Source organism: Cololabis saira, chromosome 2 (assembly GCF_033807715.1).
Source record: "Cololabis saira isolate AMF1-May2022 chromosome 2, fColSai1.1, whole genome shotgun sequence".
Lineage (NCBI taxonomy): Eukaryota > Metazoa > Chordata > Actinopteri > Beloniformes > Belonidae > Cololabis > Cololabis saira.
The window spans coordinates 53,305,625-53,320,645 of record NC_084588.1 but is presented as its reverse complement, the minus strand read 5'-3'; the positions used below and the strand labels follow the sequence as shown (position 1 = coordinate 53,320,645).

The 15,021-nt window shown below is 43.1% G+C and overlaps 1 protein-coding gene across 1 annotated transcript in view; it reads right to left on the bottom strand.

Annotated features, from left to right (window-relative positions):
* Window positions 1–14,075, bottom strand: part of LOC133418318 (AT-rich interactive domain-containing protein 3B-like) — a 107,904-nt gene extending 93,829 nt beyond the window's left edge. Inside the window, exons 1-2 of the mRNA XM_061706897.1 lie at window positions 13,751–14,075; window positions 11,005–11,634 (exon numbers count right to left, since the gene is read on the bottom strand). Of these exons, the coding sequence (XP_061562881.1) occupies window positions 11,005–11,634; window positions 13,751–13,786 (666 nt within the window). The 5' untranslated portion in view covers window positions 13,787–14,075. The remainder of the gene's footprint in view (window positions 1–11,004; window positions 11,635–13,750) is intronic.
* Between the last annotated feature and the right edge of the window lie 946 nt (window positions 14,076–15,021).

The following is a 15,021-nucleotide window of genomic DNA, read 5'->3' as shown; positions in this document are numbered from 1 at the left end:
TTCCCGGTGCTCTGATCAACACACCCAAAACAACCTGCCACCACCGCTCAAACCCACACGTCATGACGGCAATAAGAGGATTTTTGTACGTCGTAAGTAGAGCTGGGGATCGATTCAAATGTCAAGAATCGATTCGATTCCGATTCTTGAGATTCAGAATTGATTATCAAGATTTGATTCGATGTTGATTTGGCTTAGTGTTATTTAAAATGTTTTTTGAGCTGTTGCCTGAATTATACGACTGTAAAACAACTAGTGAAATAATAATTTCACAATAATTATTGGGAAATAACTAAGAAATAAATGAATATAAAGAAATAACTTTCAATATACATTTAAAGTTCATGCAGTAAACAAATCAGAGGTGTCATGACAAACTGTGTCCGACTACTGGGATTAAAGTTCACCGGGCGAAAATGTAATGAGAAGAGAAAAAAAAATAAATAAATAATAGATCTTTAGACATAAGAATCGATTTTTAGGAATTAATATGAGAATCGATTTAGAATCGGAAAATCGATTTTTTTCAACACAGGCCTAGTCGTAAGGTGTCGGATTCAACTGCTTCTCCTCAACAACAATCCGACTCCAATTTCCCACCCGTGAGCTAAAAGTTTGATTTCCTTATATCAAATTAATGAGTGGTGATGCTTGCTATGTTGATTTGGGTATTTATTTATTTAATTGGTGATTTGATTTGATTTTTTAAGGATGAAGGTAACGTGTAGACTGCACCTTTTTAAAAAATTTTAAAAATATTTAAAAAATGTTTTTTTATTTCTTGAGGAATTTTTGTTATCCCCATGGAGGCAATTTGTTTTACTGGTAGTCTTTTTCTTCTTGCTTTTATTTCATTAATTTAATTAATTTTTTTGAGGGTAGGCAAATAATAAGCTTTGCTTCAGCCGACACCTTTTTCGGTCTAGATGTTATTTGTTTATTTGTATACTGGGAACTTTTTTGTTAAGTTTTCTTTGAACAGTGTATTCGTTTTGTTGTTGTCATTTTTATTCTATTTTTTTCTATTTTTTTTTGTGATGTCATGACTGAAATAAACTAAACTAAACTAAAAAAAGTTCAGTGTAAACCGTCCTGAAATCCCTTCTCCAGCGCCGGCTCACCGCTCGTCGGCTTCGACTAAGAAGTGCTGGAAGACGCCGTCGCAGGAGAGAAAGAAGACGTTCATGCTCATGAGTTTGACACAAACGGTTAATAATTATCTCTGATCAGAGATTGATGTGTGGTGTTGTAGGTCTGGCGGCCACGGGCCCGGCCTGGGTCGGTGGGTGGAGCAGGAGCCGGAGCAGGAGCAGGAGCAGACGCCCTCGTGGGCGTTTGCACGCTCCAACAACCCGGCTGCAGACTGCTCCGGTCACGTCTTTCCTCCTGCACGTGTAGGAAGTGGGAGATTGATTGAAAAGCAATTCCTCGGCCACACAAACAGCCGGCGGCGGAGATCCCCGTTCAGGCAGGTTCCCGCTCAATCCTGCGGTGATGTTCACGTGTTACGGAGGCTCCAGGAGCAAATTGGAGCGACTACATCACCGTTGCCAGAGATTTGCATGTTAGGCCTCTCACGTCGGGCTGCAGCAGCAGCTGTGTTTACCCAGGGAAATGTGGTCGGTGCAGATTCCTCCTTCTCCGAGGGTCGGGTTCGCCGGAGCGGCTGCAGGCCAGGAATAAGTTTCATCTGAAACTATTAATCTGAGCGTAGCAGCCGTGGTAAACCCTGCATGCATCGTAGGAACCCCTAAAGTTGCTAAAGTCAATGAAGATTCTGACTAAATATCGTCGTCAACAAACCTTTATCACTCGAGGAAAACGAGACGCAACGAAAATGCTGGTCATGTGACGATAATTGAATATATAATGCAATATTGACGAATAAAAACCAGACTAAAATATAGATTACAAGATAAAAACTCTGCTAAAATGTGTCTTCATTTTCGTTGATCAAAACGAGACGAAATGTTCCAACAAAGATCCTTAATCTCCATGTTTTCAGTAGTTTCCTCTGGTTTAATGTCCATGTTTTCAGTAGTTTCCTCTGGTTTAATGTCCATGTTTTCAGTAGTTTCTCTGGTTTAATGTCCATGTTTTCAGTAGTTTCTCTGGTTTAATGTCCATGTTTTCAGTAGTTTCTCTGGTTTAATGTCCATGTTTTCAGTAGTTTCTCTGGTTTAATGTCCATGTTTTCAGTAGTTCCTCTGGTTTAATGTCCATGTTTTCAGTAGTTTCTCTGTTTAATGTCCATGTTTTCAGTAGTTTCTCTGGTTTAATGTCCATGTTTTCAGTAGTTTCTCTGTTTAATGTCCATGTTTTCAGTAGTTCCTCTGGTTTAATGTCCATGTTTTCAGTAGTTTCTCTGGTTTAATGTCCATGTTTTCAGTAGTTTCTCTGGTTTAATCTCCATGTTTTCAGTAGTTTCTCTGTTTAATGTCCATGTTTTCAGTAGTTCCTCTGGTTTAATGTCTATGTTTTCAGTAGTTTCTCTGGTTTAATGTCCATGTTTTCAGTAGTTTCTCTGGTTTAATGTCCATGTTTTCAGTAGTTTCTCTGGTTTAATGTCTATGTTTTCAGCAGTTTCTCTGGTTTAATGTCCATGTTTTCAGTAGTTTCTCTGGTTTAGTTCTGCTGCCGTTAACGCAGAGCTCTAGTTAACGTCAGTTAAAAACAAAGTTACATAGAGAAACGCAGGAATCTGCTCTGGGGGGAGAAGAAGAAGAAGAAGATCCATCTTTGGATCCACTTTCCTACATAGACGTGGAAAAGAAAACCCAATGTGTCGTAGAAAAAGAAAAAGACGGGGAGAAATGTGGAAAAATAAATATGTTGTAAACTCAAATTAGAGTCTTCTGTATCTGGAATGAATGTATTCTTGAGTCTATAAGGTAACAATAAAATAATAATAAGATAACCTTGTTGGAATTGTAAAATGGGTTTGGCTAAATACAATCTTTGACTAAAATAAGACTAAAATGGTCAGACTTTTAGTCGACTGAAACTTGACACGACTAAAAGGAGAATGAACGTGACTAAAACTAATAAAAACTAAAATGATAGTTTGACCCAAAGACTAAACTAAAACTAATATGGAAACAGGCTGACAGAAACAACACTAGTCCCCCCCCCACACGGCTCGTGATGACACTACGCAAATTGAAAAGCAACTATTTCCTAAAATGGTCCAAAGTTGCTTTAGACTACGTTCACACTGCAGGCCTTAATGCTCAATTCAGATTTTTTCCCATATCTGATTTTTTTGTGTGTCTGTTCACATTATCTTTTAAAATGTGCTGTATCAGACTGGAGTGTGAACGCATCGCGGCCTGAACTGACCCGCATGTGCAGAGGAACAATAACGACGACGTCATACGGCGTAAACATGGAGGAACAGAAGTGAGATACATGGGGATATTCTGAAGATGTTGTTGGTGGAAGCTGAAGAAACTGTGAGCAAGTGTTGATGAAGAGGAGAAGGAGGAGAAAGAAAGACGCATTTTTAATAATGGCTTTTTGTGGAGCGATGGCTCCTCGTCTGTAGAGAGGTGTGTGTGGATGCGACTCGGAGTCAGGAGTGGTGGGATCAGGATGTGATGAACATCTTTAAAGAGACAGAATTCATCCAGAATTTCAGGATGTCGAGTGAAATGATATCGAGCTTCCGAGGGTCTCCCGCCCATGGATGTATTTTATTAACCTCCCGCCCCCGCCAGCGCAGGATTACGACAACGGTCGCTCTCAAGTGACGTCAAAGTGGCATTAATTCCGACCTGGCTGTTCACACTGAGGTCATTGCAAAACCTCAGACCTGTATCTGATTTAGAACCACATATGGAAGAACCTGAATCTGATTTGAAAAGATCAGATTCCATGTGACTTGTGCTGTTCACACTGTCATAAACTAATCAGATCTGAGTCACATATGAGCAAAACATCTGATTTGGGCCACTGGGAACTGCAGTGTGAACGTAGTCTGAGACTCGTTTGTCCAGCGTTCTGTTGGAGCACGAGCCGTCACTCCGACACCAGCTGAGACGTCTCGGGAGGTTTTCACTGAAGTAAACGTGAAAGAAGGGCACCGATCTTAAACCTCCTCATTTCAACCGCTCGCACACGAGGGTTTGTGGAGGAGCTGGTTAAGTGTGTGTGCAGCGCGCGGCTTAACGGGCCCCTGGAAAGCTGCAGCAGTCGAACAAACCGAGGTGTGTGCCAGCTCCAGAGTATCATCATCATCATCATCATCATCATCATCATCATCATCTGCGTAAGGGGAGCGCCGGCTGCAGCAGCGCCGGCTACAGCAGCGCCGGCTGCAGCAGCGCCGGCTGCAGCAGCGCCGGCTGCAGCAGAGCCGGCTGCAGCAGTGCTGCTGACACCAGCTCACGCTCACACAGCTGTCAGCTCGGTTCTGAGGCTCCTGCTGACGTCAACCCCACCCCCCCTAAACCCCACCCCCCCAAACCTCCTCCGTACTTGGGCTTAAAGACCCAGCGTGCAGAGGGAGAACTAGTCCCACCTTGGAGGAGCTGTGTGAAAACAAACGTCTGACGGAGAAATGCAGCCTCGTGCTCTCTGGAAACACCAGCTGTCAGAGAAACTGCAGCTGCATGTTGGATATATGGAAACTTGTAAAGATGTCCAAGTTTAAAAGGAACATATTCTTTAAAAATTCATAGATAACTCCATCATCACCGCTTTCTGCTCACACAAGTCTGAAAATGTGCACAGTATTTTACACTATAAGGCACACTTGAAATCCTTACATTTTCTCAGAAAGTCGGCAGTGCAGCTTCATGTATGAATGTTGTCGTGGTTACTGACCTAGAACCACTGACTGCGTTTCCAGCATCAATAACCCTTTTAAACCCTGAATATCGGCAATAACCCGAATTTGCACGGCCATGTAAACACCAATAACCCCTTTGAATAACCAGAATTTTTAAAAACCCCAATATGAGCCCTGGGTTACTCCTTTTAAAACCTGAATATTGGGTCATGTAAACACCAAACAGAATATCCCCATCAAACGGAACAGGAATCTGTTTTCTGCACATGCTCTGTTCACAAGGAATCCTGGTCTTTTGAGTCCAGGAAGTTCTTATAAACACGGAGAAACCAAGACCAGGAGGAGACTAATCACTTCATAAATGTAATGAAGGATATGAACATTTCTGCATTTGTAGACGGTAGAAAGTACCGGGATAGAAGATTTACAAGAAGGAGAGAGAAAAGCAACAAAGCCGCTCCGCTGACATGTTAAATTGGTCCTTGGTTGGATACGGGTTGCAAAAGTTAGACAACCTCATCCAACATCTAGTCCGTGCTACTTTACTGTAATTAGACGTCAAAGCAACGTTAGGTTTTTAGCGTAAACCCAATTTTCAAATGTGTATCATACTCCAGTTATAATCAAATGTTGGAATACCACGTTGTTCCAACCTCACACTAACTTCAGGTGTCGCTATCGCTGGCAACAATGAACCAATCAGAGAACAGGACGTATTTGTTACAAATAACTGAGTTATTGTGAACGAGTTGAATAAAGCTCGACTTACCAGACTGTTTTTATCGTGCACCTTATGTATGAAAATAGACCCACTCATTGATATTTGATTTGATTGATTGATTTGAGTTTTTTTTATTTCGGTCCATTTGGATACAACATAATACAACATAAAAAAGGTCCAATATTTTAAGTGGCACCGAAAAGGTACAGGCTGAAGCCAAGGCTTATTATGCCTACCCTTTTATAAACCTCAACTCAGCAGGTTTTAAACAAAACAAAACTAATAATTTGGGTTCAAACATTGAAAAAGAATGGATATATTGGACAAGTAACAAGTAAGCAAAGACAAAAAAACAAAGACGAAAACACAACTAAAAAACATACTATAAATTGCAAGAAGTGATAAATTAAGTGGTTCTTGGCAAGAGACTGTACAGCGCGGAGAGCAGAGGTTAAAAGTAGGGTGTGTAAAAAAGAGAAAAGAGATATTGCGCCTGATGTTCCTCAAAATACGGTATTTTAGACTTCCGGGGTGCTGTGACATCACAGACCCCGACCAGAGCAGAAACACCGTCTTCCTCGACCCAGTTTCACATGTCGCTGCACCGCTCAAGGGAGTCGTACAAACTTGTAGTACCTGATTAAGATAAACAGGCACACCCCAGCAGAGAGGTGTGGAGGGGATTACGGTGCAGCTCCTCCCAGCTGAACACAGCTGAAACGGCACGGGGGGGACAGTGCTTCCATTATCTCATATATCCTGACCTGGACGACTGAAACCAGCACACTACGAGCTGCAGCACTAATGTGACCCACAAAGCAAAGAGTGACCCCTGACGAACACCCACAGGTGAGCCGTCAGGGCCCGGGTAAACGGTTCTGCTGGAGGCTTTTAATTCCCCCGTGTCGCTCCGCCGTCTGAGCAAAATATAACAGGCCTCACGTAAAAACACAGCAGAGCTTTGCCCTGAACAGGCTCTGCAACAGGTTTTAATGGTTCCCCTCGTTACTGCTCGTCTCAACCTCCTCCGTTTGGAGCAATTTGTAGAGACAGAGGTCGGATTTCCAGCCTTATTACATCAGCGGAGCAGGAAGTCCAGTAAACAGAGGAATACTAAGTACGCCATTTAAAACTCTGACAGTAATGGCATGTGAGTAAACAGGAGGACTTTCAGAGAGACATGTAGGTCAGGGTGACGTGCAGCATGCAGCGTGTAGCATGCAGCATGCATGATGCATGCTGCATGCAGCATGCATGCGAAGCAAGGCAGCAAATCGATTTCCCAATTCTAAATCGATTCTCATATTAATTCCTAAAAATCGATTTATATGTCTAAAGATCGATTTTTGGGGGATTTTTTTTTTTTTTTTTCTTTTATTTATTTATGTATTTATTTTTTTTCATCATTACAACTTTTGGTTATTTTTTTGTTTATCCCCAAAAAAGGAATGTTTTGTTGGACACGAGAATAACTGGTGCCATGTTTTTGCCTTTAAATATGTTTAAAGGTATGAAAACATTAAAGTGTTAGGTTATAATTGCATAAATTGTCTATATTTCATTACTTTATATACTGTCTTGGGGTTACATTTGCAAAAAATGCTAAAAACCAAATGCTCAAAAATTGAAAACCAAAATAGACCGAAAATGGAACAAATAAAAACGGAATGTGGGAAAAAATAAAACTGATTTCATCGTCTCTGTTTCCTCCTGGATCTGTTTGGTAATTCTGACCCACGATGTTTCTGTTTCAGTTCTATCAGCATTCTGGGAGCTGATTGGTCCTTACAGCATCATTAGCTGCAATACTTGCTGTTGAATCTCTATATAATACTAGTATTAATATGTTGCAGAACTACAGTCATATCATTCATGCAACAGCTCAAAAAACTGTTTTAATAACACTAACCCAAATCAATATCGGAATCAAATCAAATCTTGATAATCGATTCTGAATCTTAAGAATCGAATCGATTCTTGACATTTGAATGGATCCCAGCCCTAGTTTTCACCAGTATCTCTGCGACTGGTCGTCCTGTTTCTCTCTGGGTTTAAACTAAGATAAATGTTCCTGTGCATCATCTGCAGCGTCCGGCGTCTCCCTTGAAGACAATGACATAAAAACACAACAGAACACACTTCCCAGCCCCCCCGCCCCGTCCCTCCCCTCCCCCTCGGCGGGGCAACCTGAAACCGCCTGAAGAGATGAGCCATCATTAAATACTGCAGCGCTGACATAATGACAGGAAAGATAAAAGAGAGGAAACAAAAAAAGGGCCCGAGCGATTCTGGTTCCATAATGGCTCCCCCGACCCCCCCGACCCCCCCGGGCTCAGCCGCCTCTCCTAATAAAAGACACCAGGCCGCAGATCGGGTACTGGTCAGCGAAAACCCCGCTGGCCGCCGTGATCCTCCACCCGGACCGTTTGGTTCTGACGCCTCAGGAATCAGAATAATCAGAATTATCTCCCCCAGAACTCCCCGGGGTGCCGGCGGGAGACGCCCGGAAACACCCGGAAACACCTGAACGGTTATTAAAACACAAACTGCTGATCCCGAGTAGAGCCGGGGACGGATTCAAATGTCAAGAATCGATTCGATTCCGATTCTTAAGATTCAGAATCGATTATCAAGATTTGATCAGATTTGTTTCGATCCGATATTGATTTAAGTTAGTGTTAATAAAACTGTTTTTTGAGCTGTTGCATGAATGATATGACTGTAGTTCTGCAACATATTAATACTAGTATTATATTGAGATTCAACAGCAAGTATTGCAGCTAATGATGCTGTAAGGACCAATCAGCTCCCAGAATGCTGATAGAACTGAAACAGAAACATCGTGGGTCAGAATTACCAAACAGATCCAGGAGGAAACAGAGACGATGAAATCACTTTTATTTTTTCCCACATTCCGTTTTTATTTGTTCCATTTTCGGTCTATTTTGGTTTTTAATTTTTAAGCATTTGGTTTTTAGCATTTTTTGCAAATGTAACCCCAAGACAGTTTATAAAGTAATGAAATATAGACAATTTATGCAATTATAACCAAACACTTTAATGTTTTCATACCTTTAAACATATTTAAAGGCAAAAACATGGCGCCAGTTATTCTGGTGTCCAACAAAACATTCCTTTTTTGGGGATAAACAAAAAAATAACCAAAAGTTGTAATGTAATGATGAAAAAAAATACATAAATAAATTAAAAAAAAAAAAAAATTAAAAAAAAAAAAAATCGATCTTTAGACATATGAATCGATTTTAAGGAATTAATATGAGAATCGATTTAGAATCAGAAAATCGATCTTTTCAACACAGGCCTGATTAAAACACAAACTGCTGATCCCGGTCCCCCCCCCAGCGTGTGATCACCTATTGTCCGAGCTCTGCGGCTAAATTAGGAAACGTGTCCAAGAGAAACACCTTTCAAAGACATTTGCCTTTAAATAGCCCGTAATAAAACCCAGACACGTGATAGTCCGGGTCCTCGGCCGCTGGTGATGCAGCTCTGATATGTCCTTTCACGCCGCGGCGGAGGGAGCGGCAGCACCTTTTTATAATCGCCCACCGGGCCCAACGAGAGCCCCGTGTGACCCCCGGACCAACATGTGGCCCCCGGCCCACGAGAGCCCCGTGTGACCCCCGACCACATGTGGCCCCGGTCCCGCTTCCCTGTTGGCATTCCAGCGTCCCGCGGCGACGCCGCGCTGAGGCAATGTTTACCTCGCAGGGAAAGTTCACTTGGCACGCAGCCGAGAGTCTCCTGGGGGCGGGTGGGGGGACAGGGTGGGGGTGACAGGGTGCTACTGTGCACGACACCCAACCTTTCCACCCACCCGGACTCCTCCAGCTGACCCGGAAAAACACCCAACGCCTCACGATGGCGGCGCTAGCGGCGCTAGCGTCGTCCCGCCTCGCTCACTACCTGGACCAGAGCCAGACCAGAGTCTGAGCAGCCAAGAGGGACAAACAGCAACACACACTCTCACACACACACACAGACACACACACACACACACACACACACACACACACACACACGCACACACACACACACACACCAGCAGGAATGTGAGCGTAAGGAGAGGAACCAGCGAGCGTGAACACACACACCTCCGCCTGGCTCTCCGCCAACACTCACTCACACGTTGGGGTTTTTTTCACCACAAAAGCAGAACCGGCGGTCGACCTCCTGCAGAGATTTGGAGTGTGTCGCTACGATACGGGTGAAGACGTGTGGGCACAGCCGGGACCAGGAACCCCCCCCCCCCACGGAGGACTCAGAGTAAACTTATCAGCAGAAAACAGTCAGATGTGAGTCGCTACCTGATTTGAGTCACACATGCGCAGTCGCGTCCACCAACAGGGAACGTTATGCTATATAAGGGTATTGATGCAAAAAATATTTATATTATTTTTAGCAAAAAATATTTATATTATTTTTAGCAAGCATAGCTAAGCATGATAGCCAAATTACCTTTCAAGATGTAAATACTCATAGAATTGTCAGCTTTTCCCAAACTGGGATGAAACTTTCCAGATTCCATGTAGGCATGGAGCTGATGGAAAACATTAAAGTCGCTCATTTTAATCAATAATCAGGTAATGACAACACTATTTCTCCACTGACTGATTTCCTGCTGAAATGCACATGTTGGACGCGACTGTGCATGTGTGACTCAGGTCCCGTTTACACATAGCCGGGTATTTACAAAAACGGATATTTCCCCCTCTACGTTTTGAAAAATTTCATCGTTTACACGAGATCGTTTTCAAAATCTCAACGTTTACACGAATCTGCATAATTACGCTGTTAACGTTATGCCAGCCAATCAGAATCCTGGAAAAAACATCAACAAATGACACGTGTAACTTCCAGTTAAGGCTGATTTATGGTCCCGCGTTACACCAACGCAGAGCTACGGCGTAGGGTACGCGGCGACGCGCACCGTACGGCGCGCATCACCGCGTACCCTACGCCGTAGCTCTGCATTGGTGTAACGCAGAGCCATAAATCAGGCTTTACTTCCAAGACGGAACGAGAGTCTTTGGTTTGGAGTGACAGAGAAGTGGAGTTACTTTTAAGTGTGACTTTAGAATATAAAACAGGTAAAATACAAGAAAATATTGACGGTTACAAACTAATTGTAAACACAGGTCGCACAAATGACGCTGGTGACGTTTCTGTCTCATAATGTGACGTTCTGAAGCCTAAATGTCCGTTTTCCTCCGTTTACAAGCAAACGTGAAGACGGAGTTTTCAGAAATGATTGTTTTTGGAGACTTTGAGCTTCGTTTTCGTGTAAACGAACGGCCAAAAGGCAGGAAAACACCAGCGTTTTTGCTACGTGGAAACGGAGCCTCAAATCGGGTAGCGACTCACATCGGGTAATGACAAGGACTCCAAGTAAACTCATCAGCAGAATACGGTCAGAGACGAGGATAACGCAGCGTTTGAGCGGGTGAGGGTGTGAAGGTTAAGGGGTACCGACCTGTCTGAAGTGGTCGTCGTAGCCCCAGTCGGCCTGGCCGTTGGGCGAGGCGGCCGCGTTGGGCCCGGCCGGCGGGGACAGGCCCTCGTCGGGCTCCTGCTTGACCTTGACGGGCGGGGACGCCCTCTGCGCGGCGGAGACGGGGTAGCCCGGGTACGGGCGCGCCGGCACGCGGGCGGCGTTCTGCTGCAGGGCCAGCGTCTGCTTCCGCAGGAACTCCAGCCCGCCGGCGCCGCCCTCGTCCTCCTCGCTGCCCTCGTCGCCCTCCATCATCTCGTTGTCGTCGTCCTCGTCGCCCGAGTCCCGGCCCCGGTCCTCGTCGTCCTCGCGCTCCGAGTCCACGCTGCTCTGGTTGGAGACGCGGGGCGGCCCGACCCCGGGGACGCCCCCCCCGGCCAGGCCTTTGCTCATGAAGCCGGCCCCGGAGGCCCGCGCGGCCGCCAGGATGGCCTGCTGCGCGGCCACCTGCTGCGCGTACATGATGTGCGCCTCGCGCAGCTTCCTCTCCTTGCGCTCCATCTCCAGCCGGGCCTGCTGCTGCCGCTGCAGCTGCTCCATCACGGCCTCCAGCTTCATGCCGCCCGTCGGCGTCTGAGGGAACGCCACGCCGGAGTCCTGGGACATGCCGGGCTGCAGGTGGAGGAGAGAGGAGGAGAGAGGGGGGACAGGGAGTCAGGGATGACCCGGCAGCAGGGATGGGTGATATTTTACTGTTCACCATAAACCGTTAAGATTCTCCACGGTAAGAATTTGTATCTCACGATAAAAATTATAAATTCCTGAAGTTTTTGTGTAAAACTGATTTATGGAAGGAAGGAAGGAAGGAAACAAGGAAAGGAGGAAGGAAGGAAGGAAGGAAGAAAGGAAGGAAACAAGGAAGGAAAGGAGGAACGAAGGAAACAAGGAAAGGAGGAAGGAAGGAAGGAAGAAAGGAAGGAAACAAGGAAGGAAGGAAGGAAGGAAACAAGGAAAGGAGGAAGGAAGGGGAAAAAGAAGGAAGGAAGGAAGGAAGGAAGGAAGGAAGGAAGGAAGGAAGGAAGGAAGGAAGGAAGGAAGGAAGGAAGGAAGGAAGGAAAGGAGGAAGGAAGGAAACAAGGAAAGGAGGAAGGAAGGGGAAAAATAAGGAAGGAAGGAAGGAAGGAAGGAAGGAAGGAAACAAGGAAAGGAGGAAGGAAGGAAGGAAACAAGGAAAGGAAGGAAGGAAGGAAGGAAGGAAACTAAGAGAAAGGGAAGAAGGAAAGGAGGAAGGAAGGAAACAAGGAAAGGAGGAAGGAAGGAAACAAGGAAAGGAGGAAGGAAGGAAGAAAGGAAGGAAGGAAGGAAGGAAGGAAGGAAGGAAGGAAGGAAGGAAGGAAGGAAGGAAGGAAGGAAGGAAGGAAGGAAGGAAGGAAGGAAGGAAGATAAATTCCCATTGATGAGGTTTTTGTGTAACAAACATGGAGGATCTGAGAGAGAGATAGATTTATAGTTACAAAGATGGAGTTAAATTGGTATTTTTTTTATCATCATTTTTATCGTTATTTCGATAAATGCCAGAAATTATCGTGATACATTTTTTAGTCCCTATCCATCCCTACCTCACACATGATGATCCAACAACCACCGTCACCGTCAGAAACTTAATCCCTGGGACTCATTTACTGAGTCAATGTTTGACCCCGAGGGTCCGAGATCTCAGAGTGTGAAACCTTAACCTTAACCTTACACCTAAAACGTCTAGATTAAAACACGTCTCATCTACGTTGTTCCACAGCAATCTGTGTAAAGTAGGAAGAATTAGTCTCTGTACGTTTAGACCGTATAGAAATGTAATTCTCATTAGTTGTGTGAAAACAAAAAAAGTTATGTATAAGCCCTGAATGCAGGAATTGTGACGTAGAATTGTCTAATTGGTTTAATTCACTGTTCAAATCGGCACAGATTACTTTATAATTCTGTATTTGACCCGGTCTTTGTACGTTTTGAACGTATAGAAACTCTATTCTCCTCAGTTGTCTGAAATAAGACCAGGAAATAGGTATTGTGGCAAAGAATTGTCAAATTGGTTTAATTCACCATTCACATTGTTACAGATTACTTTTGTAATCCTGTATTTGACACGGTCTTTGTACGTATTGACCAAATAGAAACGTAATTCTTGCTATTTTAAGAATGTGATGAACCTGCTGGATCTACTGCCCTTACTTTTTAACCTCTTTTCTTATCATTTTATTTCATTTTATTTGTTATTTATGTTTTAATTGTGTCTTGCTGCTTTTAATGTTGATGTAAAGCACTTTGAATTACCTTGCTTTGAACTGTGCTGTACAAATAAACTTGCCTTTTCTGGCCTTGCCTTTACAGAAACGTCTAAAAACAGCAATTTAATTCCCTAAAGATAATAAAAATTACAATAAATACAAATAAAAACCCGGGGTGAAGCATTAAAACTGGTTTAATGTCGTTGTAGATGTTATTACACTTGATAAATGCATTTTAATACTCAGCTTTAGTGATTAAAAGTGTTTTTCTGGACTTTCTGACAGGCTCGGGCTCGAACCCGCAACCGAGGCGACATGAGCTCAAAGTGCGTGGATGGCCGGTTTAATAGTCACATAGTGGAAATGGACGGGCTGATTTATGGTTCCGCGTTACACCGACTCAGAGCCTACGGCGTAGGGTACGCGGCGACGCGCACCCTACGCCGTAGGCTCTGCGTCGCTTTAACGCAGAACCATAATTCCCTGCTTGAGCCGACGCCACTCACCGTCTGCGCCTTGCTGCCGCTGGAGTTGTCCACCATCCCTCCTTCCTCGCCTTTATCCTCCCTTTTCTCCTTCTTCTCCGTCCTCCCTCGGTGCTGGCTCTCCGTCAGACACTTGTAGCCGCTCAGAGACGCTCAGACGCGGATCGGGAGCGAGCAGCGAGCCGCCAGCAGAGCCGCCCTGGAGCTCCGAGCTTCCCTTCGGGTGCGGATCTGCGCTGTTTGTCGGGGGTTGCGGGGCCGGACTGGAGCTCCGTCCCGACCTGGAGGCTGTGGCGGCGCGGAGGTGCGGAGGTGCGGAGCTGGTGACTCCCAGGCGTTTTTTCTTTTCCTTTTCTCCCTCCTCTCCAGTTGACACCCCCCGCATGGCGCACCGCAGCGTAGACCCGCCCAGCACAGAGCAGAACCAGCCCCTTTAACAGCATCACCAACTTTACATTCATGCATTTAAATATATGAGATAGAATATATACATATAAAAATATTATAAATATATAAATATTATATATATAAAAATATTATATATATAAATATTATATATATAAAAATATTATATAGAATATATAAATATAAAAATATTATATATATAAAAATATTATATATATTTTTTCACATACATTGTAAACACACACACATATATATATATATATATATATATATATATATATATATATAATAAATAAAAAATAATAAAATTAAATAAATAATATTTTCTATATTATATATATATATATATATTATAATATAAAATATATTAAAAATATATGTTTTTATTTATTTTTATTTTTAATATATAATAGTATAATACATATATATAAAATAAATAAAAATATTAAAAAAAATATTACATATATATATTTTTTTATTTATTTTTTTATATTTTATATATATATATATATATATATATATATATACATACATACATAAAAATATATATATAAAATATAAAATATATATTTTAAGAGTTTTCTTGTAATGTAAAAAAATGTTTATTTATTATTTATTCGCTCTCATTCTTTTTAGTTAATTGTGCCTACACCTTGTGTAATTAGAAAAAAATGAGCCAAATATTTTTTATAACTTATTTACTTTTTACATAATCTCGTACTTTAATAAAATATTTCACTTAACTCTACATAATCTCTATAAGAAAATGTTGAGATGCCTGAAAAAACTTGAAAGTGAAGCGCAACAGGTAAAGACCCAGCGCGGCGCGGCTCTCTGCTGCCCCCTGGCGGAAGTTCAGACACATGACCACCACAACGTGAACACAT